This window comes from Bos indicus, chromosome 4, assembly GCF_029378745.1.
Source record: "Bos indicus isolate NIAB-ARS_2022 breed Sahiwal x Tharparkar chromosome 4, NIAB-ARS_B.indTharparkar_mat_pri_1.0, whole genome shotgun sequence".
NCBI lineage: Eukaryota > Metazoa > Chordata > Mammalia > Artiodactyla > Bovidae > Bos > Bos indicus.
In genome coordinates, this window is record NC_091763.1 from 85,801,935 (window position 1) to 85,827,284 (window position 25,350).

At 37.1% G+C, this 25,350-nt stretch overlaps 1 protein-coding gene across 2 annotated transcripts in view; it reads left to right on the plus strand.

Moving 5' to 3' along the window:
• ING3 (inhibitor of growth family member 3) overlaps positions 1-19,513 on the plus strand; it is a 28,428-nt gene extending 8,915 nt beyond the window's left edge. For both annotated transcript variants that reach the window (XM_070788060.1, XM_019958989.2), the window contains 8 exons: positions 6,585-6,681; positions 8,588-8,659; positions 9,413-9,532; positions 9,793-9,950; positions 10,417-10,610; positions 12,354-12,546; positions 13,559-13,597; positions 17,067-19,513. In XM_070788060.1, the coding sequence (XP_070644161.1) occupies positions 6,585-6,681; positions 8,588-8,659; positions 9,413-9,532; positions 9,793-9,950; positions 10,417-10,610; positions 12,354-12,546; positions 13,559-13,597; positions 17,067-17,183 (990 nt within the window). In that variant the 3' untranslated portion in view covers positions 17,184-19,513. The remainder of the gene's footprint in view (positions 1-6,584; positions 6,682-8,587; positions 8,660-9,412; positions 9,533-9,792; positions 9,951-10,416; positions 10,611-12,353; positions 12,547-13,558; positions 13,598-17,066) is intronic.
• The last annotated feature ends 5,837 nt before the right edge of the window (positions 19,514-25,350 follow it).

Below are 25,350 nucleotides of genomic sequence, written 5' to 3' on the forward strand. Positions count from 1 at the left end.
TTTAAGATACAGCATCTGAGTATAATTAATTGTGTTTGATTCTGCCTCTCAGTGTTTTCTATAGCACAGTATTTAATTGTATTCTTCGTTATTAAAATAGTTTATTTACTTTTAAAACTGGTAGTAAATTTTTTTATTTCTGTGACTAGCACCGTACTACTTCATTTATTAAGGGAAAACAAGAGACCACATAAATATCCACAAATGAAGAAATTTTGAAATTAGACGTTTATTGAAACAAACGAATACTTTAAGTAGGCTTAGTGGAATTTGACTAACAGACTGAAAAAAAAAAAAAAAAAAAACCTATCTTATTAAAATAATTTCCTTCTAGAATCCTGATACTCATAGTCATTAAACACTTTTTTGTGTTCCTCAGCCAGATGTCACTGTCATAAAGCCATATTAGATTACAATACCTAATAAAGGTGATTTATATATACTGTGATAAAGCTTGAGCTTTTTGTGAATGCCTGAATGGTTTTAGCAGCCTCTTACATTGCTAAATACCCTTGAACTTGCTCCTTTTTTATATCCTGGTTTATTCCTCAGATGATTATATTTCAGGCCCACATCTTACCTATAAATTTGAGAATTCCTCATCTGATACTCTAATTAAGGAAATATATTATATGAGCTTGACCTTTTGATTTGTCTCCTATCCTTATTGTGTTTTAGGAGAATGATTAGATGTAGTTTATGTGCTAAGGCCTAAGTATTTGATTCACCCTAAAGGTAGATCAAATTTTTATCCAGTTTAAGTATAATTCAGAATGTGAAGAATCATTTTCATGATAGATCATCAGAGAAATAATTTGCCATCATTTCTTTCTTCTGCAGTTTACCCTCTCTATTCGCTGTTACTCCATCTCTTCATGGATAGAAATTTATCGCTTATTGCCATGGTTTTTAACTTAGAACATTGTAGACTGAGTGCTCATTGGGAAAGGGCAACTCAACATCTAACTTTCACAATTTGTCAGTGTTGGAAGCCATAAAATCATGGGAAAACTTTTAAGAAGCTATATTTAGTTCAGTTTGAGTCCATCAGGTAACACATTTTGAAATTTGAATATTGGAAAACGGGGAGAGACAAGAGAGAAAGGCTAAGGGATTACAGCTCTATGCAAAAATAATTAAAGGCTGAGGATTTATTTGTTTTATTCAGAGGCCAAGTGTGACTTAAATGTTTTTGTGATCTTAAATATGTTGAAAAATAATCTTGACAGAATTCCCTTTGTCTCTGAAAAGCTCAGAAGGATAGTACATTTAAAGTGGTTATGCTTTGGGGTTGTAAGATATGATTTAGGGTTGTAGAATAAGGAAACGTCTGTGGCTGGCATTTATTGACATTAACTGGGGAACAAATCAATAATTAGGCTTTGTGGTCAGCCTTGTGTTAGAAACCTGTAGTTAATGGAAAGTTTCTCAGTTGGCTCAGTACCCTGTTTACTACTATAAATCAATCTTAGCCATCTTATAGGGTCAGGTGGAGGGATGGAATAACTTAGATTCTTGATTTACCTTATACCTGTGGGGCTGTTATGGTGATCAGCTAGGATTGGTGCTTTACCTGTTCAGCATTAAACATTGTGGGGTTGACCACAATGTTTGTTTGGATTTTTCCAAACGGTGATATAGGAAAACCTGAAACAAACTTTTTGACCAACCCAATAGATAGTAATAGCTTTCAGACATGTTCAGCTCAGCTCTTGCTATGACTGTTTAATACTGTTTTAAATATTCTGGTGCTTTATAGCTAAAGTTAAATCTTGTGATCTGCTTCCTTTCCAGCTTCAAATTTGATTTAGTACAGTAATGGTGAATTGAATAAAAAGAATTCTCATTGTCTGATAGTTGCTTATAATAGTAATCAGTTCGTAATCTTTTTTAATCTACCAGGAGGTAGGACTGATTGGAAGCTATCTTACAAAACTCCCCACCACGGTGTGATTGAGGCTTTTCTGTCTTTGTTTATTTTAATTATGAATTTGGTTTTTTGAGTTATTAATTCTTTGGGTCCCATTGCTTTTTCTGAGCTATCTAATACTGGGAATTCCATTGTTATTTCCATATTTTCAAGTATCAGTTCAGTTCAGTTCATTTGCTCAGTCGTGTCCAACTCTTTGTGACCCCATGAATCACAGACGCCAGGCCTCCCTGTCCATCACCAACTCCCAGAGTTCACTCAAACTCATGTTCATTGAGTCGGTGATGCCATCCAGCCATCTCATTCTCTGTCGTCCCCTTCTCCTCCTGCCCTCAATCCCTCCCAGCATCAGAGTCTTTTCCAACGAGTCAATCCTTCGCATGAGGTGGCCAAAGTACTGGAGTTTCAGCTTTAGCATCATTCCTTCCAAAGAAATCCCAGAGCTGATCTCCTTCAGAATGGACTGGTTGGATCTCCTTGCAGTCCAAGGGACTCTCAAGAGTCTTCTCCAACACCACAGTTCAAAAGCATCAATTCTTCGGTGCTCAGCCTTCTTCACAGTCCAACTCTCACATCTGTACATGACCACAGGAAAAACCATAGCCTTGACTAGATTGACCTTAGTTGGCAAAGTAATGTCTCTGCTTTTGAATATGTTATCTAGGTTGGTCATAACTGTTCTTCCAAGGAGTAAGCGTCTTTTAATTTCATGGCTGCAATCACCATCTGCAGTGATTTTGGAGCCCAAAAAAATTAAGTCTGACACTGTTTCCACTGTTTCCCCATCTATTTCCCATGAAGTGATGGGACCAGATGCCATGATCTTCGTTTTCTGAATGTTGAGCTTTAAGCCAACTTTTTCACTCTCCTCTTTCACTCTGATCAAGAGGCTTTTTAGTTCCTCTTCACTTTCTGCCATAAGGGTGGTGTCATCTGCATATCTGAGGTTATTGATATTTCTCCCGGCAATCTTGATTCCAACTTGTGCTTCTTCCAGTCCAGCGTTTCTCATGATGTACTCTGCATAGAAGTTAAATAAGCAGAGTGACAATATACAGCCTTGACGTATTCCTTTTCCTATTTGGAACCAGTCTGTTGTTCCATGTCCAATATAATAAACCTTATTAGTACTGTCTTTAATATAATTAAGTGGCTCTTAAATGCAGAGATGGAATGGGTTAGGGAGGTATGTGTTAGGGAGGTATTCTTCATTTCACCCCAACCCCTCCCTCCCAACTGAAATTCTAACACTTGTCTTCTGTACTGTCTACACCTATGCAGGCATCACCTCTTTATACCGTCTACATCTGTGACAAAAATGCTTTTTTGTTTTTGTGTCTCTATACATTCTTTAGTTCCTTATTACTCCTTCTTTCCATCTATTTGAAGACAGTCCATTATTCACTAACTTATTCATAGCTCCTTTATGCTTACAAGACCCCAATATTATGTTTTTTCTTTATGTGTGACTTCTGACCCTTTTTCTTTTTGTTACGTCTAGGAGACTATTTGTTTATACTGTTATGTTAAAAATCTTGTATAAATCTTGATTTGTTAGTTAAGTGTTAATTCCTGTGAAGGCAGGGATTCTCTCATTCTTCAGGTATTGTCCATTTACCCAGCGCCATGCAACTAAAAAGCCTCTTGATTAAAATGAAAGAGGAGAGTGAAAAAGCTGGCTTAAAGCTCAACATTCAGAAAACGAAGATCATGGCATCTGGTCCCATCACTTCATGGGAAATAGATGGGGAAACAGTGGAAACAGTGTCAGACTTTATTTTTTTGGGCTCCAAAATCACTGCAGATGGTGATTGCAGCCATGAAATTAAAACACTCTTACTCCTTGGAAGAAAAGTTATGACCAACCTAGATAGCATATTAAAGAGCAGAGACATTACTTTGCCAACAAAGGTCCATCTAGTCAAGGCTATGGTTTTTCCAGTGGTCATGTATGGATGTGAGAGTTGGACTGTGAAGAAAACTGAGTGCCAAAGAATTGATGCTTTTGAACTGTGGTGTTGGAGAAGACTCTTGAGAGTCCCTTGGACTGCAAGGAGATCCAACCAGTCCATTCTAAAGGCGATGGGTCCTGGGTGTTCTTTGGAAGGAATGATGCTAAAGCTGAAACTCCAGTACTTTGGCCACCTCATGCGAAGAGTTGACTCATTGGAAAAGACTGATGCTGGGAGGGATTAAGGGCAGGAGGAGAAGGGGACGACAGAGGATGAGATGGCTGGATGGCATCACCGACTCGATGGACGTGAGTTTGAGTGAACTCCGGGAGTTGGTGATGGACAGGGAGGCCTGGCATGCTGCAGTTCATGGGGTTGCAAAGAGTCGGGCATGACTGAGTGACTGAACTGAACGGAACTGATGCACACAATAGGAACTCAGTATTTATTAGTAATATAGTTGTAGGTAAGAAAGGTGGTGGAGTATTTTCATTGCATTAAGTAGACTTGGAATTTAAGCATGAGTATTTTTTCTGATTTCCCTTGAGATTAAATTTTGACAGTGTAAGAGATATTCTTGAATAAGAGGTCTGTGTTCATACTTTATTATTGAAAGGCGGTTCCATTAAAGGATGCTCAGTTACCTGCAGGTTCTTTGAATAGGAGCGTGTGTCTACAATATAGATGTGACCCTGCTGCTGCTGCTAAGTCGCTTCAGTAGTGTCCAACTCTGTGCGACCCCATAGAAGGCAGCCCACCAGGCTCCCTCGTCCCTGGGATTCTCCAGGCAAGAACATGAGTGGGTTGCCATTTCCTTCTCCAATGCATGAAAGTGAAAAGTGAAAGTGAAGTCGCTCAGTCGTGTCCAACTCTAAGCGACCCCATGGACTGCAGCCTACCAGGGTCTTCCATCCATGGGATTTTCCAGGCAAGAGTACTGGAGTGGGGTGCCATTGCCTTTTCCGAGCCTATAGGATTTTAAATATTGTAGAGCTTTTACAAAGCTCTGAAAAATAACACGTGTGTGAAGATGGAAGGAAAATTGGGCTTTGAATTAATTGAAAAGTCACAAACCAACATCTCAATGATTGCTGTTTATATATAAAATATAAATAATAATACAATATTTTTATGTTTTTTCAATTTGAATTATATTACTTTCAGTTAAGAAATTGGCTCCTGCATGTGGAAATTCAGAAGGCAATGTTAGGTATAAACAGTGAAGCACAATTCGTTACAAACAGATCAGAGTTAAGTCTTGTTTCTGTAATGCATTAGCTATTGAATTTGCAGGTGTTGCTTAACCTTTCTGAGCCTAGTTTCTTCACTTATGAAATGGAGACAGTACTAGCCTACCTCAAGAGGTTTGAGCAAGGACTAGAAAACATAGTCCTTTTAATGCACCAAACACATTTCCTGGCCTCTAACACCCACAGATTGTCTTTTGGTACTCTTCTTCCCTACCCCTCACTTACATACACATTATTTCATTGACAGTCTTACTTAATTTTTTGCCTTCTGATGTATGGGAGACATTTTGATATTTGTAAGAAAGTTACTCTTAATTATGACAGTGATTAAGAGGGACATTAGAATTTGAAAAAAGGTATTGCTAATAATATGACATGAATATTTTTCAAGACTTTGTTTTTTTTTTTTTTTTTTTGGTTTGACTTCAAAGCAGTAAATTTGAAAAAGTATTGAGATATTTAATATTGCTGCTGCTGCTAAGTCACTTCAGTCATGTCCAACTCTGTGCGTCCCCATGGACTGCAGCCTACCAGGCTTCTCTGTCCCTGGGGTTCTCCAGGCAAGAACACTAGAGTGGGTTGCCATTTCCTTCTCCAATGCATGAAAATGGAAAGTGAAAGTGAAGTCGCTCAGTCGTGTCCAGCTCTTAGTGACCCCATGGACTGCAGCCTACCAGGCTCCTCCATCCATGGGATTTTCCAGGCAACAGTACTGGAGTGGGGTGCCATTGCCTTCTCCATATTTAATATTAAGCTTAAAAAAATAAATGAAGACTTGTTGTTAGTTTGAGGTATTATAAAATTTTCAGAAGTCAGTCCAGACATCTCTAGGTGAATGAGAATATACAATTTTGCCACCTTAACCAAGTGCGACAGTATTTCAAGAAAACCATTTTGACCAAGCTTTTTGTAGAATGGAACTTTCTGGCTAAAAGCCCTTTTTGTTTCAACTCTTTACATAAATGTTTACAAGTATAATGGTATGCTTTCCTGCCTTAGAGAAATGTATGTGTAAAGTATAGGAGGCTCTTTGTTTGTAGACTGAGGATCTTTCATTCCTTACTGTAAGTAACAGTTACTATGGTCTGGCAGTGTGGATGGTCTTGTTATAAGGAGGAGGAGATTAGGCTGAAAGTAATCCCAAGGCATATATGAAAAGTTTCCTATGCCACCCACCCCTCATCTTTGCTTATGTTTCATAGCCTATTTCCTCCAAACATTTTCTGACAAATTGCAATTCTGGTTTCTTAAAATGTATTCAAGGAGACTTGGGAGATATTTAGCCTAGCAACCTCATTTTATAGAATAAAAACCTATAGTGTAGGTTAATTGACTTGCTCAAGGATCCAGAGCAGATGCACTAAAAGAAGTAAAATTTAGGTTTCCTCATTAAACTGACACTTTAATAGTGTCCCAAATTGTGGTGGTTATCTTTGATCTTCTTTGAAACAGGTAGATCGACACTTGAGAAAGCTGGATCAGGAACTGGCTAAATTTAAAATGGAGCTGGAAGCTGATAATGCTGGGATTACAGAGATACTAGAGAGGCGTAAGTAAAATTTACAATTTTCCATCACCATTGGGCAATACATGTGCACATCACCGAGGAGACACTGGTTCTGCAGAGACTTCTCAGATCCTGCTTCTAGGTGGATGGTGGCACCTGGGTGGGATCACTTGGTCCCCAGCAGTTGGACTGTTTGGGTTGTGGATACTTGGAGAAATTATATATCATCCACTCGCTCTGTATGACGATAACATATTAAGTCATTTTCTTTTTTTAATAATGTACATATGCCAGTAAGATGAATGGTAGGGACAAAGATTTAAAGAAATGCAAGCATCTTAGAAACAAGTCAATCATCTGGCATTACATGGTTTGTTTAGGCACTTATGTGTTGAGGAAAGTGGTTATTTTTTGTTAAGAACTTCCTTAAAGCTTTCCCTCAATTGTGCTACTGAAAAAGATTTTAATGAGTTCTTCAGCATCTCCTCTTTTTCTCAAAGAAGTCTTTCCTAAACTTCTCTTCTCAGTAAGAAGCCATTTTCATGTTTCTCTGCAATGCATGTGCACGTCACCGAGGAGACACTGGTTCCGTAGACACTTCTCAGATCCTGCTCCTTGGTGGACAGAGGCACCTGGTGGGATCATTTGGTCCCCAGCAGTTGGACTGTTTGGACTTGATCTCCTGCTATAATTTACTCTTATCATTCCTAGGGTTTAACTCAGGAGATTTCCCCAAAATGGAGACATGAGCTCTGTCTCTTGAACGAATTTAGCTCTTCAGCCTAAATAGACAGTGTCCATAAAAGCGGATGGTGCCATGGTAAGCCCTGAGTAGGCACTCACTAAATGTTAGTTGAATCAAGTCAGTATTATGGCCGATTTCTAATATAATTTAACTAAAGGTTCAGGCATCTTTTTTCTTGGTGCATATCAGTAGCAAGAACATATACCTGTTTCTACACATGGATGAAAGGTTTCTTTAGAGTGTTAGGTTACATATATCTCTATTCATATACTCTCTACAGGTCAGCTAGGGCACAACCACACATGAATCCTTGGTACAATAGTTGCATTTTTGTGTTCAAAAATAGGTCCATCACTTTAGATGATTATCTAATTTATTTGTGATACTTCATTCCAAGGGAATCCTATCTGAGGATGATAAGTATCTTGAGACAAAATAAAATGTTTTGTTTTCTTGAAATGCTGATAATAGCTGTGAGTAGCAGTAAATCCATGCCTATTCAATACCTCAGGGAGGTTAATGAAGCATCCTCTGTAAGGACACAAGCATATGAAAGTCATCAGATCAAGTTATGAAAACTGCTCCACCCTGTGCCCTGCCATAATTTCATCTCAAGGGACCAAGATAAACTGAGGACATTCTTTAAAAGTATTTTAAAACTTGGAGGTAGAGATCTATGCATCACTTTTCACAAGCAAAATCCCTAACTTCCCTTAGAAGTCTTTACATTCATATATCATTTTAATGATCAAAGAATTTTCTTTCCTATAGTAATGTCCCATCACCTGATACTTTAGGATCTCCCATTAAAAGGTCTTCAACTCGGTTAACACTAGGTTGAGTTTTTCAGGTCTCATCAGTAATGAAATTATAACATCCATTCATCCACTTATGTGGTACCAAATGTGGTGAATTCCTTAGCCAGACATTAGCATGCCTTGACCCATTTTGTACTTAAAGGTGAATATTAAAAAATGGATTACTTACTGTTTAGAAAGAGGATAAGATTGGCGCAGGGTAAAATAGGCAGTGATGACCCTCTATTGTGTTTGACTAAAATGGTACAGGCATAGACATCAGAGCTTGCTGGTCCTCTGCTGGTTAAGGGTCCACAGTCCTGTAGCTGATTGATGTGTAAAGTTCTCTGGTGACATCTCATGGCAGTGTATCTCTGTGCTTATCTCTCTTTTTTTGGTTTTTTAGGATCTCTGGAATTAGACACTCCTTCACAGCCAGTGAACAATCACCATGCTCACTCACATACTCCAGTGGAGAGTAAGTTTGATTTAGGAGAGCTAAAATCTTAAAAACAATTAAAAATTCATTGTATCATCTATATATTCTCTTTCATTAGCTCTGCACAACCGATTGAGAAACAGATATCCTCCTGTTTCTTTTATCTTGTGAGATACAGTTTTTCATTGCAACTACTGGCAGATTTATCTTCTTCATTTGGGAAGAGCATATTTGATTTGGGAACAGGTAGTCTGTTTTCCCTGGCATTCTCAAAGGAAGAATGTGTGGTACTAACAGCAGTGTATACTCTCTAGATACAAATAACCTGTTTCTCTCTAGGGAGTGTTCTTTTTCATCCTTTCTCAAGTGCTTAGCCTACTGTTGGCATATAATAAAGTCTCAAATGGTTGAGTTAGTGAGTAAATGAGTGGTTTAGTCAGATGCTAGCTGACTAGATTGACTGTACTGATGCCTTTTTTTGACAAATCAATTTGATATGAAAAGTTGATTGAAAAATATTTTAAATTGTAGGTAATGTTTTTAAAAAAAAAAATCTCTCATGTTATATATGAAACCAGTATGCATCATGGCTTACTTCGCTGCTTTGCTACTGAAGTTTTTTAAATGTCTGAGCAGTCAGCTGTTAATAAGACATGTGGCACAAAGAGTTCTATTTCTCTTGTCTTCTCAGAAAACATAATGTTGTTTTGGTTTATAATCAGATGAATGTATTATGCCTTGCCCATAGTTCTCTAAAATTTAAAAACACATGAATTCTTTATTTATATTCAGAAAGGAAATATAACCCAACCTCTCACCATACGACAACAGATCATTTACCTGAAAAGAAGTTTAAATCTGAAGCTCTTTTATCTACCCTAACATCAGATGCCTCTAAGGAAAATACTCTAGGTAAGTTTATTATCTTAAATGTGATTGTTTTCTTTTTTGGTTTTTATTAAAATAAAGGGGAATGACAGCATTTAAGGTTAATTATACAGATTCTTTACCTGGTTAGAGTCTACCGTAAGAAGAAAAAAAAAAAAAAAGAAAATTTGTGACATGAAATTTTTAATTTAATCATTGTATCTGTGCTGAGAAATAATATACTTTAAGCTCACTGACATTTTGTTCTGTCTAACCATTTTCATTCCTTCTTTAATTCTACACAGGTTGTCGAAATAATAATTCCACGGCCGCTTCCAACAACGCTTACAATGTGAATTCCTCCCAACCTCTGGCATCCTATAATATTGGCTCCTTATCTTCAGGAACTGGTGCGGGGGCAATTACCATGGCAGCAGCTCAAGCAGTTCAAGCTACAGCTCAGGTAAAAAAGAAAAGGTTTAGAAACGGAATGTTAAGTTTTGTCTGAATCCTTGGCAGACTCTAGCAGAAATAACTTGATGTGAACAAAAAGAGTTTTCTTGCATTGTATAGTTTCATTTTTAATCCTAGTTTTATGATAGCTAATGTTTAAAGCTGGGACAATACTTTATTCTTTCTTCCCGTTCCAGGGCTTTCTCTGTAGCCTTGGAACTTAGGTTGCCTTGAGTTTGTTCATTTCTGTGCTGGCTATCATCTATATTCCGAATTAAGTTACCCATCCTGTAGTTACCTCGTAACTGGGTAAAAACTGATCCTAAATCTTTATGTAAAATAACTTAAATTACAATGATGAACATAATGGTTTAAAACAAAATAATATTAGATAAGCCAAAATAATGCTGTAAATAGACAAAAGAAAATGTGCATATTTATATGTATTAATAATATCAATGACTGCCTTTTTTAAGATGAAAGAGGGACGAAGGACATCAAGTTTAAAGGCCAGTTATGAAGCATTTAAGAATAATGACTTTCAGCTGGGAAAAGAGTTTTCCATGCCCCGGGAAGCAGCTGGCTATTCATCATCATCTGCGCTCATGACTACATTAACACAGAACGCCAGCTCATCAACAGCCGACTCAAGGAGTGGGAGAAAGAGCAAGTAAGTTTTATTGTTATAGTAGCTCATACCTTTACTGAGTGTGCAGACTACCTAGCATCCAGCTGGGCTTCCGTGTAGTAAACAGAGGCAGCTTCCCAAATGGCTCAGTGGTAAAGAATCCACCTGCCAAACAGGAGACTCGGGTTCAATCCCTGGGTCGGGAGGAAGATCCCCTGGAGTCATAAATGGCAGCCCACTCCAGTATTCTTGCCGGGGAAATCCCATGGACAGAGGAGCTTGGCAGAATATAGCTGCTGGAGTCACAAAGAGTAAGGCACGACTCAGCACACAGACACACACACACATGCATGTATATATATAATGGGTCAGGGTGAACTCTGGGGAGGTGGGAAGACATGACATTTACTTCACAATGACTTACCTAGAAAGAGGTAAAGTCCTTAAAAAGTTCTAAGAAACCTTGATTTTTCTAAAGTCTTGAATTGGGGTTATTAATAGATGACCTCTCATTGCTTTCTTTTGTTCATTAAGATAAACCATTAATGAAACCTTTTCTAACTTATAACCCCTTGTTCTGCCATGTGTTTTCTGGTCTTCATTTTAATTAAGAACAAATTGTCTTAGTCCTTGATATTATGTCTCCTAAACTGATATTATGAAAATATCCCTAGATTTTGTAGATACGATTCTTAGGATGATTGTATGAACGCATACATGTGAAAGGGGCTTTGCAGGTGGCGCTAGTGGTAAAGAACCTGCCTGCCGGTGTAAGAGACATGAGAGACGTGGGTTCAATCCCTGGTTCCAGAAGACCCCCTGGAGGAGGGCATGGCAGTCCACTCCAGTGTTCTTGCCTGGAGAATCCCATGGACAGAGGAGCCTGATGGGCTACAGTCCATAGGATCATAAAGAATGAGACATGACTGAAGCGACTTAGCACACATATGAAAACTTAATAGCATTTGGCACCATCTTTCCAAAGTACCTGCATGTGTTAGGTGTTCATACATAATGAGAGTTCAGTTGCTAGTCCAAAAGAATTATATCATAATTGTATCAGTTTATTTTTAAATATATTTTCTGTCAGTAAATGTTATATTTTCTGTGTTCCTGTGCTTCCTGTGGATGAATCTCTAAAAGAATGATCAATGTAGAGTTACCACAAAAGTGCTAAATATCTAAAAATTCATTTAGTGACCCAAATTTATTATAACTGCTGATGATAAAGTTTCATATTTTTAAAATTTGTTAGCATATGTATAATGGTAAATTTCTTGTGGATTTTAACACACTCTGCTTCATGTTCTATATAGGTGAGTATTCCCATATCAGATGATGGTTATCATTTTCATCAAATGCTTCCGTGTATTTGTATTTTTGATTCTAATCAAGAGTATTCAGTTTGCTTAAAAATACAAAGAATGTCTGTACGGAAGCCATAACTAATACTAATTCTTAAAAGGATGGCCTACTCTTTAAACAGTGGTAAGAAGTAACAGATTAAAAGTTTATTCTAAAAACTTTGAAATATTTTAAAAGAATTTCCTTTGAATATCTTTGTTTTCCAGAAAACAAAATCTGAAACAAAAATAAGCTATTATGAAAAATGTTGCTCTTTTTGCTCTAAACACTTGTGCTTTTACATCCATTTATCAGATGGCTTGAGTGTTAAAGAGTATTTTGTATATTTACTGTTATTTCATTTCATGCCATTAATTAGAAGTTACTCTCAATTAAGTTCTTCTGGATGCTGAGCAAATAAAACTGATACTGCTTTTTCAGAAACAACAACAAGTCTTCAAGCCAACAGTCATCATCTTCTTCCTCCTCTTCTTCCTTGTCATCATGTTCTTCATCATCAACTGTTGTACAGGAAATTTCCCAACAAGCAACAGTGGTACCAGAATCTGATTCCAACAGTCAGGTTGATTGGACTTATGACCCCAATGAACCACGATACTGCATTTGTAATCAGGTATGAGTCTGACGTGTCTATAGAAGCATAATCTGAATAAAATAGGAAAAGAGCTGTTTCATTTTTTTAGTGTTCTTTTTACTCCAGTAAAATACCTTTGGTTTTTTATTATATCCTCTTCCTGCTTCTGATAAAAAGACATGTTCATGATGACTGCAAAACCGTCTCAAGAAGACCATTGTAAACTGTCTTCTGGGATGCTTGGTGGAAATGATGAATGAGATCTCTATGAATACTGTGTCGCACTCTGTCTGATCCCTCTCATTTTGTGCTCTTCGGAGTGCTAAGATTTTCTGTCAGAGTATAGAGCCACTTAATATATTGCACAGTGGAATTCTTTTCCGCTGCATATCTAGAAATAGATAAATACCAAAAAAGGAAAGCCAGGGAAATCCTTATGTCTTTAATTATAGGTAGGTTGTTCCACTTTATGAGGAAATAAATAAGGCTGAATATTAAACAAAATCTTTAAAATACATTTAACTACTATGTTAGAGACCCATCTTCTTGTCCTTGTGCGTTGGTATCCACATACTCTCCAGCTAGTGATGAAAAGCAAAAAGAAAAATGAGAAATGACATGTAATAAACAGATAATTTAGAAGTTTCAGTAGAATAGACTACTGACTGCAAAAATATATATGACCGAACATGACCCAAGAAAAAGTAAAAAAAAACTTTATGTTGATAACCAAGAAAGAAACTTAAAATCTTTATTAAAGGAACCACTCAAAAAATTGACTCTTTTGTCAAGGTAGTTTATAGAACAAGTTTTTATAGACTTTCAAAGAGCATGTAATTTCTCTGTTATCCTGCTGTACACCCCTGCTCCCAAAAATCCTTCAGAAAAAAAAAACCCGTAAACTGTATAAGGCTACATGCCCTGTTTCTTAACTCAGTTGTATATTCTGTGTATTTCCCTCTATTTTCTTTACAGTATCATAAACAGTTATTTGAATTTAGGTGCTTGTTAATATAGTCATAATAAAAATATTTAATTTTCTTTTAACTAGGTATCCTATGGTGAGATGGTGGGCTGTGATAACCAAGATGTAAGTATTAAATTTTTCTACTTAGGAATGAAAAAACAGGTCTCACCTATTGTTACTGGAATGTATATTTTTTGTTTAGTGTGTCTCTCAGTCTAAGGAAACAGGTTTGCAGTAATGTTAATTATATTAAGGCTGGAATATTCCTCCCCCAAATAAGATAGTGTCCCTTAATGTGTTCCCTATTTTAACTTTTTTAAAGCTAATTTTATGGTTTTATGTGCAGATTACATTTCTCAAAAGGCATCAGGTTGTATGAAAATTAGAAACACCCTTTTTCCCTTTTGCCAAAGAATTCTGTGTTTGCTAGGATTTGGTTCTCTTATCACAATGAAGAATTGGAACTTTAGAGCAATACTTTCAGGAAAAATGATGCAAAGGTGAGGCTTCTGATGTGGGTTATTGTCCTCCCATTAGAGTGTATTTCCTGCTGTGTTCTGCAGGTGTCAGCCAGTAAGAGCCATTTCTGATATTAAAAAATAAGGTTTGGAAGAAAAGAATTCCTGTTTACTTTCCTTGAAGCTTATTTTGAGTTAGAGATATATTTTTCTTGAATGCTGAGAATATTTTTGTCTAGTAATTTCCACTCCCTTCTTACTGTCACACTGCTTAGCTCCCTTTTGTCCATGTTTTCCTCCAGGGAAGTGACAGAAGCCTGAATTCTAATAAAGGGCTAATCAATAATGTCAGGCTGCTAAGGTTGATAATAAGAGTTTAAAATTTTAAAGCAATTTGAAGATTGATCAGAGTTGACACACAGAAGTGTGTACTTCCCTGACTTGCCAGGCTCCCCATAACACGGTTCACATAGAAAAGGCTCTCCTTCCACCTCCCTCTGCAGACCCACTTGTGGGCTGTTCATGATGACTGCAAAACCGTCCCAAGAAGACATTGTAAACTGTCTTCTGGGATGCTTGGTGGAAAAGATGAATGATACTTCTATAAATACCGCATCACACTCTCTCTGATCCCTCTCATTTTGTGCTCTTTGGAGTGCTAAGATTTTCTGTCAGAGTATAGAACCGCTTAATATATTACACAGTGGAATTCTTTTCCTCTGCATATCTAGAAATAGATAAATGCCAAAAAAAGGAAAGCCAGGGAGATCCTTACATCTTTAATTACAAATAGGTTGTTCTACTTTATGAGGAAATAAATCAGATCAGATCAGATCAGTCGCTCAGTCGTGTCCAGCTCTTTGCGACCCCATGAATCACAGCATGCCAGGCCTCCCTGTCCAACACCAACTCCCGGAGTTCACTCAGACTCACGTCCATCGAGTCAGTGATGCCATCCAGCCATCTCATCCTCTGTCGTCCCCTTCTCCTCTTGCCCCCAATCCCTCCCAGCATCAGAGTCTTTTCCAATGAGTCAACTCTTCGCATGAGGTGGCCAAAGTACTGGAGTTTCAGCTTTAGCATCATTCCTTCCAAAGAAATCGCAGGGCTGATCTCCTTCAGAATGGACTGGTTGGATCTCCTTGCAGTCCAAGGGACTCTCAAGAGTCTTCTCCAACACCACAGTTCAAAAGCATCAATTCTACGGCACTCAGCCTTCTTCACAGTCCAACTCTCACATCCATACATGACCACTGGAAAAACCATAGCCTTGACTAGACGAACCTTTGTTGGCAAAGTAATGTCTGCTTTTGAATATGCTATCTAGGTTGGTCAGAACTTTCCTTCCAAGGAGTAAGCGTCTTTTAATTTCATGGCTGCAGTCACCATCTGCAGTGATTTTGGAGCCCAGAAAAATAAACTCTGACACTGTTTCCACTGTTTCCCCATCTATTTCCCGTGAAGTGATGGCACCGGATGCCATGATTTTCATTTTCTGAATGTTGAGCTTTAAGCCAACTTTTTCACTCTCCACTTTCACCTTCATCAAGAAGCTTTTTAGTTCCTCTTCACTTTCTGCCATAAGGGTGGTGTCATCTGCATATCTGAGGTTATTGATATTTCTCCCAGCAATCTTGATTCCAGCTTGTGTGTCTTCCAGTCTAGCGTTTCTCATGATGTACTCTGCATAGAAGTTAAATAAGCAGAGTGACAATATACAGCCTTGACGAACTCCTTTTCCTATTTGGAACCAGTCTGTTGTTCCATGTCCAGTTCTAACTGTTGCTTCCTGACCTGCATACAAATTTCTCAAGAGGCAGATCAGGTGGTCTGGTATTCCCATCTCTTTCAGAATTTTCCACAATTTATTGTGATCCACACAGTCAAAGGCTTTGGCATAGTCAATAAAGCAGAAATAGATGCTTTTCTGGAACTCTCTTGCTTTTTCCATGATCCAGCAGATGTTGGCAATTTGATCTCTGGTTCCTCTGCCTTTTCTAAAACCAGCTTGAACACCAGGAAGTTCACGGTTCACATATTGCTGAAGCCTGGCTTGGAGAATTTTGGGCATTACTTCACTAGCGTGTGAGATGAATGCAATTGTGCGGTAGTTTGAGCATTCTTTGGCATTGCCTTTCTTTGGGATTGGAATGAAAACTGACCTTTTCCAGTCCTGTGGCCACTGCTGAGTTTTCCAAATTTGCTGGCATATTGAGTGTAGCACTTTCACAGCATCATCTTTCAGGATTTGGAATAGCTCAACTGGAATTCTGTCACCTCCACTAGCTTTGTTCATAGTGATGCTTTCTAAGGCCCACTTGACTTCACATTCCAGGACGTCTGGCTCTAGGTCAGTGATCACAACATCATGATTATCTGGGTCATGAAGATCTTTTTTGTGGAGTTCTTCTGTGTATTCTTGCCATCTCTTCTTAATATCTTCTGCTTCTGTTAGGTCCATACCATTTCTGTCCTTTATCGAGCCCATCTTTGCATGAAATGTTCCTTTGGTATCTCTGATTTTCTTGAAGAGATCCCTAGTCTTTCCAATTTGTTGTTTTCCTCTATTTCTTTGCATTGATCGCTGAAGAAGGCTTTCTTATCTCTCCTTGCTATTCTTTGGAACTCTGCATTCAGATGTTTATATCTTTCCTTTGCTCCCTTGCTTTTCACTTCTCTTCTTTTCACAGCTATTTGTAAGGCCTCCCCAGACAGCCATTTTGCTTTTTTGCACATCTTTTCCATGGAAATAAATAAGGCTGAATATTAAACAAAATCTTTAAAATACATTTACCTGCTATGTGAGAGACCCATCTTACTTCTTGTCCTTGTGAGTTGGTATCCACATACTCTCCAGCTTAACAAAAATTAATGATTTGTGTTCATTATTTTAAGATTATGGGAGTAGATTACATGAAACTCAGAGTTAACAAAGATGCATATAACTTTTTGTGTCTCCATTTCCTCATCTCTGAACCCTACCAGTTGGACTAAATGATCTATAAAGCCATCTCCTAGATGTCTAAGTTCTGTCTCCATCAATCTAATTATGAATATTTAATCTGCTGGGCGGGCATGTTTTAACATACTTCCTGATCTTTTACTAAAAACTACTTGGCGTTTTTGCATTTTAGTGCCCCATAGAATGGTTCCATTATGGATGTGTTGGATTGACAGAAGCCCCCAAAGGAAAATGGTACTGTCCACAGTGCACCGCTGCCATGAAGAGGAGAGGCAGTCGGCACAAATAAGGGAGGCCATTTCGTTTGTGGAAGAAAAAAGCTTCAACATTTTATATAGGACTTTAAAAAAAGAAGAAGCAGTGCATTTGCAGGCAACCACTTAAAGGATTTACATAGACAATCCTATAAGATCTTGAACTTAAATTTTATGGGTTGTATTTTAATAATGTAAGTAAATTATTTATGCACTCCTGGTGTGCTCCAAATATTACTCCAGTTAGCCTTGGATTATTTCAGTGGCCAACGTATGCAGACATTTGTACTCCTCAACCATTTTCTCCAAGTAATGGGCATTCTATAATGTAGACTTCAAAGAATTCCAACGATGAAGATTTTAAGAAAAGTATTTTATATTCAACAGGTATGTTCTGCTGCATGTACTGTACTCCAGAGCTGTTATGTAACACTGTATATAAATGGTTGCAAAAAAAAAAGTGCTTCTAAAAAGATAATGGTTTTTTAAATGCCTTTATAATAAGCTTTGTTTCTTTGTGAAACTAAATTCAGCGGGCTGAAGCAAATGGTTCATGTGATAAAGTGGGCTGATGTCCTCTAGAGTACCTGGGTACATAAACAGAAACTCCTGTAGGTAAAAACGAATCTGGGCCATTAGTCTTTATATGTTTCTGCATCCAGACAGAGTGCAGTTCATGAGGGTGGGGTGGGAGGGCTGAGGGGAAAGGGTGTTAAAGTGATAACATTTTTATACCAAATGTGTTTATTTTTTTGTGCAAGTAATCCTTAAAATTGGAATTGTATTAGGTGTTAAAATAAAGTTTTTAAAAAATTACTTGTATTTATACTTTACACACTTAATAATGAAAATTTCTTAATTCCAACTAACTTCCAATTTTCATAATCTCAAAAGGACAGAGGCCCAGGACACAGAATGCTGCGTAATCTGTTATGTCTTTAATAATGCTTGGAATTTGTGATACAAAAATAAGGAAAAGACATTTTTATGTAAATGTGAAATGCAAATGTATTTTTCTAGAAGATCCCCCTGGCTTTTCCTTCAGTCTAAGGGACATGAAAGAAGTCTAATTACAGCAGACGAACGGAAATAATCATTATAGTTGTTTTGACTTGAGGCACTGTGGCCAAACTGAAATAGAGAGACCCCTTGGATTGGAGCTTAAAATTCAGTTCTCTTTTTGCTTTTACCACATGTTGGTATGCCAGTTAATTCACTTCTTTAGTCACTCTGGCCCTTATTAAACCAGGGTGATGCCAGCTTCAGGATGTCTGTAAGCAATCCTGAAAGTTTTATTCTATAGGTGCTATTTAAACTAGAAATTTTGCATAGTGGAAGTTTTATTTAAGGTATAATATTGAGTCTGGTCGGTAGAAAAATCCTTAAAACTTTAGAAATACTTATTATGTCATATTTCTTTTATATTGAAATGTACTGGGCCCATCAGATTTATGTTTTAATCAAAACCACTTATGAGCCTCTTAGAACTTATATAGAAAACTGTAAAATCTATGCAATGCTACCCAAAAGGGTATGGATTAGATAGGGGATTTTCAAGGTCTCTTCCAGCTTCGAGATTCCACAGTTCTGAGCTGCTGCAGTCTAATTTTATAACTGGACAGCCCATAAAACTAAGTTAGGTTCATTTGTGGGTGATGATACTCAGTATTTTCTTGGAGATTTTATAAACCCTAAAGAAATAATATATAATGTAGTATTCAATTAGCTTATTAGCATGTTGCCTGGGGATGCTCAATGGTATTGTTTAATCTTATACATAATGACTTTTCTAAACTCACTGTTTTATAGGAATTGGTTCAAGGAAAAAGCCTTATGTACAGCCTTATTTTAAGAGAAAGTTCTTGTCAGAGTCAGGAACATCCCTGTTTCCAGCTGCTATAGCTAGTCCCTTTCAGTGTGTGAATTCCACTATTTAACCAAATCACTCAGAAAAACATTTTGACAAATTTTAAGCTCAAACGTTGAATATTTTGAAGCGTGTATAAAGAACGTAAACAAAAATTTTGTGCAATTATTTAGTAATGGGTGGAACCTGTTAGTATCTGAGATCTATATAATGGGCCAAACATGGAACTACCTCATCGAAAAAAAAATGTGGCCAACTATTAATAATTCTTTGTGACATTTACATCAAGGGGTATATGAGCATTTTTGGTATTATACACATTCAAAATCTTTGTTGTACAAAACTCGTGTAACAGTTGGTGGCATAAGAAAAATCCGAATGTGGGTTCACAGTTTATAGGTGGTGAAAATTGAGGCCTTACTGCTGTGGAGTGTATATTAAAATGTTCATGGTGACACATTTGAAGCAATAAATGGCTTAATGAAATGCCTAAACGAAGCTGAGTGTTTGATAAACGTACAATCATTCTTTTTTAGGGCAGTTCATTTGTTTTAGTCTTTTATCCTTCAAAGCAAATTCCACATATTTTAGATTTTTAACCGTCTTTGTTTTGTACAATGTTAGTGCCCTTTGTCCTTAGACCTCAGTAATAGTCTTCTTGACATAATGAATTATTTTAGACTTAGAAAAACAAATGTCTAATATACCATAAGGGGTAAGATTCTCTTTGAATGTGTAGACATTGCAGTGTTTGCCTTCAGCTTTCACATTAAAAAAAAAATCTTTCAACAGGAGGGTTTTAAGAGAAAAAAGAATATCCTCAAAAATGTTCATTTTTATAATCAAACGTTAAGCATTTAGATGTTGAGATTACACAGATGAAGGTATTTGTGTGTGTGAGGGGTGGGCGGAAGAAGTGGGAAGGATGGACATGTTAATGAGTAATTGTATTTTAGTAAGTGCTATCAATGGATGTACTCATTGTTCTAGGAACTGTGAGAAATTTAATTTAAGAGCTATTATTTAAATAAATGATGCCTAAAAACAGATGGTTTTCCAGGCAGGTGAAATGGTTTTAGAGTCATGGACATTCTGGGAATTTAAAAGTCGTCTGAAATGAGTAGATGTGGTATAGGGAAATGTGCTGACAGAGGAGGAACCTAGAAGCTGAGTGAAAGTCTGTTCATGAGCCATGAATTCATGAGAGTCTGTTCACTGTGCCATACAGTTGTTTGTCAGTGGGAGTAGTGATAGCAGTTACATATTGTCAGTTGAATACTTTCTGATTATTTAAGTTTAAATTATGGCACTTTTCTTACTGAGATTATAAGCTAGAGATGACAAAATTAAGACTAAGTCTTGCAAATGGCTGTAAAATTCTAAATTTAAGGTGAATCTTTTCTCCCAATTTTTGAAGCTACAAATCAGAATTGTTCATCAATTCATCAAATCATCAAGATTTTTAGATTTCCCTATTTAGATGGTAAAATATAAATTATTAAAACAGATTATAATTTCTGACCCAGGATCTTAATATTTCATGTTTTGATTTAGCTACAACAGAAAAAATTTAAAGTGAATTAAAGATGAAATGACTTCAGAATTGTTTTATGTTTAATTGAAGTTTGATAAAAGAGAGATAACCTCTTCTGGCCATTTCCATTTTAAAGTAGTCAGTCATGTATACCTTATAAGTCAGTATTTTAACTTAATAAATAACTTTAGTAACACATTATTAGAAGTCTAGACATTAAAATGTTTATTTGAAATAAATTTAATAATTAATAAATTTTTCAGAGCCTTTTACTTTTATCACTCCTGGCAAAGGAGACTGTAAAGAGAACATTACAAGATTTCAAGGTGATCCAGTGGTTAAGACTCTGGGCTCCCAATATAGAGGGCCTGGGTTCCATCCCTGGTGGGGAAACTAAAAGCCATCATGCCACCTGGTGCGACCAAAAAAAAAGAAAAACAGAATATATATATATATATAGTCATTTTTCTGCGGCTCATTATAAATTCAGAAGCCAATGTGAGAAGTGAGCTTGAGGAATGTGTATAGTGTGTGTGTAGCTTATTCTCATCCCTCACTTCTACTGGCCTGTTAATGACTAAGAGTAATTTTTCACAGGAAGGTGTATACTTGCTAGTCTTTAATGATAAACTATTTTAAAAGCATTCATAAGTTTAATATTGCTTGTAGGAAAAAACAATAACCGTATTTTAATTATTTTTGCACCGTTAAACCTACTCTACTATAGGGACCTTCCATGCTAACATATTAAAATAAGAACAATTATAATTGGTACTAGGTAACTTTAAAAAGCTATCTAGGTCAAATGGAATACAAGGGACCAGGCGGAAATATTTCTAAATAACCCTGAATATAAATAGGAGTCAGTTCATTAGAATGGTTTTGCCTATCTTATAACTAGCCTAATAGAAGCTTTTAATGTGACCTCCCTAGTATGTTCCACTAGAACTTATCGATTTTTTATTTGTATTCTTGATGAATTTGTATATTTATCTTTAATATGACAAATAATTATTTTCTTGAATAGTTGGAGGCATTGATTCTAAAGATAATTTTTTCATGGGTTTCCAAGTGTACCAAAAGATTTTTTCACTTTTCCAATGGTTGTCATTTGTAAGTGTTTGAAAAAGAATCCCCTTATGTGTTGAAAATAAAACAAAAAATAGGCTTATATATAAGAGAAAATATGATTTAAATATAGATGTAATCTTTTGACTTTGTGTGGTATACATGTAACCAAAGAACCATACTCTGTCAAAGAACATTTCCTTCTTAGTCACTTAGATTAGCTAAATGAATGCCAGCCTTCATTGGAGTAATAAGACCAAACCTATCCCCTCCCATCCCCCATTACACACATCAGTCTTTCAGGGAACAAACAGCACTGGAAAATTTTTAATACTTTTCATTTTCTGAAAACAAAAATGGATGATTGAACTGTGGTTACATTTTAAAAAAGAAAACAAGCTAGTTATGTAGTTATCTTGAGATAATTGATCATGATTTCCAAGGAATATTATGCTGTAAATCAGCAGAAAAGAGGAATGAAATCTTTAATTAATGTAATTTGATTGTATGATATTTGTTCATGTTTTATGTATTAATTGATAAAAGCTTGGGAATTCTGGCTGTATGCCAAAATGTAAGTTTATATCCAAAGGAGAGTAAAACACTGGAGAGATACAATTCTTTGCTTTAAATATTTACCATTCTACCTATGTAGAGGATGTGAATCTTAAAAGCAAACTTCAAAGGCTGCAAGGAAATGATGTGCCCAAATTACATTTGTTTGGAGGAGCAGTATAATTACACATTCAAGAAATGGTTAAAATCCCAATGGAGCTAATTGTGTGATTGCCACAGGGACTATTCTAAATGAGGTAACAGACCATTTTTGGCAGCCACATGGAAAAGTTGTGTAACAAAGCCTTCCTTTGGTAAGTTTTAGTCTCCCAACCGTAGCGCTACTGACATTTTTAACCAGATGATTCTTTGTTGTGGCGTGCTGTCACGCACATTGTGGGATGTTCAGCACATTCCTGGCATCTGCATAGGAGATGTCAGTAGCATCTCCCCTGGGTCCACAAGTTGTGACCACCAGAAAAGTCTCTAGACAATGCCAAATGCCCCTTGGGGGACAAAATTACCCCCACTGGGTTATATGTTACCAAGATGTGAAATATTTCTTGTGGGAAAATGGCAATGATATGGAAAAATATGTGAATTTATGATGTATAAACCTTATGAAATGGGAATTTTTTAATTATTCACAAAAAGATGCTGATAGATGCTACAATAATAGGAAAGTGAGTTAAATAGTTTCAGTCAGCAGTTTCTACTGTAAAGAGATATAAGTATACTAGTAGTTAGAAGGCAGAACAGAATATGATTAAAAAAAAGTCATCTTGGATACTGGTGCAAGCATATTCAAAATGCCTATGGTGACAGAAACTTGTGAAAAATAGAGTGACGGGTCAATAACTACGGAGAGCTGGAGAGAGTACATCCCATGGAACATCCCATTTCAAAAGGGCACCCGCAAGTGTGGTCATATGGAATATCCAGGAGATTTATATGCTCAGAAACACTGGTCCGGTGGACAATTTAAAATGATAAGCCCTTACTCTGGAGGGTAAAGTCTATCTGGACTGTTTTGTTCATCTAGGAATTTAGAGACTATAGAATGTGTCTGTTCAAACAAACATGAATCAAGGAAAAGATAGAAGGAAAATGAAGATTTTCACTCTAGTATTTTATTTCCATGTGTAAATTGAACAAATGCTGTGCCTGAGGGAAGCCTCTTCTACCCTAATGCAATTCCCGGATATCTGCAAACCCTGAGCTCACCATTTAGCGGCCTAGAGTGGTTTTAGCCTGTAGTGGTTTTAACCACTACAAAGGAAGAATTTTTTTTTTTTTAATGCACAAAAAGCCCCATAAAGTTTCAGTGGTCTTAAGCTGAAATCCATAGATTTGTACGAAAAAGTGACTTCATATAATCATTAGGAGAGAGTCAATGGAACTGAGTTAAAAGGAAAAGCCCTGATGCTGGGAAAGACTGAGGGCAGGAGGAGAAAGGAGTGACATGGCACAAGGTTGGATGGCATCGTCAACTCAATGGACATGAGTTTGAGCAAATGGGGAGATGGTGAAGGACAGAGGATCCTGGAATGCTGCAGTCCATGGGATTGCAAAGAGCTGGACACTACTTAGCCTCGGTACAACAAAAAAATTTTTAATGTTGACTGCATTAGAAATTGCAGAAAAATTGTAAGTCTGTTTTAGGATTTCTGTTGATAGTCCTCCAGCATATCAAGAACCAGACCTCAGCCTAATTGCAGACTGAACTTTCGGTTTTTCATTATCATGAGCGGTAGATGGAAAGTTCTAAAGACAGGTGAAAGGACGCATGATCCTAAACCTGATGTAAATTAGTGCTCTGTGTTTATGTGGCTCTGGGAGATAACACACGATCAGGTGTCTCTGCACAGACCTTAAACCAGTGCAGCATTTTCCTGCACAAGGACAGTGAAGGCACTAAGGCAAGAATATGACATTGCACATGGACTTTTCTGTTCAACAGTCTTGCATTTTGCACCTCTGAGAGTAACCCCATAAACTTGACCCACGTTATTGTCCCCATGGACTGTAGCCCACCAACCTACTCTATAGCAATTCTCCAGGCAAGAACACTGGAGTGGGCTGCTATGCCCTCCTCCAGGGGATCTTCCTAACCCAGGGATTGAACCCAGGTCCCCCGCATTGCAGGCAGGTTCTTAACCATCTGAGCCACTAGGAAAGCCTGTTATTGTACTTATCCTTCCTAAAAAAAAAAAAAAATATTTTGCTTTGTGAGTTTACAACTAAAGATAGTGGTAATATAACAGTATATTCAGATAATCATAAATAACGGGCTTCCTAGTCTGACAGTTACCATAATATCTTCATTAATAAAAGATTTGGGGAAAGAACTTTCTGGATTCCTGTCTACAGATGGCTAAATAAACCCTTTAACTTAGAAATTATAGCCATCCTTGATCAGAACCAAACTCTCCAGTTTTATCCTTAGTGTGTGCATGCATGTTTTGTCGCTTCAGTCTTGTCTGACTCTTTGCAACACTATGGGCTTTAGCCCACCAGGTTCCTCTGTCCATGGGAGTCTCCAGACAAGAATCCTGGAGTGGGCTGCCATGCCCTCCTCCAGGGAATCTCCCCAACCCAGGGATCGAACCCATGTCACTTATGTCTCCTAAATGCCACCTGGGAAACCCTTTATCCTTAGTGGTCTCCCACTAAAACCTAAAACCTTCAGCAGTTGAAATATTTGTGACTTTTCAAGGTCAAGTTGAGAAACTGCCACTTTCCTGAAGCTTTCCTTATCACCTCTCAAAAGAGGTGAGCTCCTATAAAGCAATTATATTTCGGTAAAAAGTAATTAAAAAAAAGAGGTGAACTCCTGATTATGATTCTTCATGGCACTTGACTTATCTCCACCTTAGTTGTGGCTGGGATTGTCATATGTGCACCAGCCTCTTTTCCTTTTCCTCATATTCCACCTCAGATTCAGTTAGATGGGTCCATATGAGCGGGCTCAGAGCAACAGAATGTGGGCCAAAGTATATATGCCAATTTGAAACTTGGTCCCAAAAGACCTGTCACATAATTCTCCATGCCTTTATCATTTTTCATCTGCTAGTATGATTCAGAGGATCTCAGTGGGTATCCAAGATTCTAGAATATGGAAAGTCACTGGGTGGAAGGACCTTTGGTACAAAATGTCTTAATAGAAACTGACACTGGA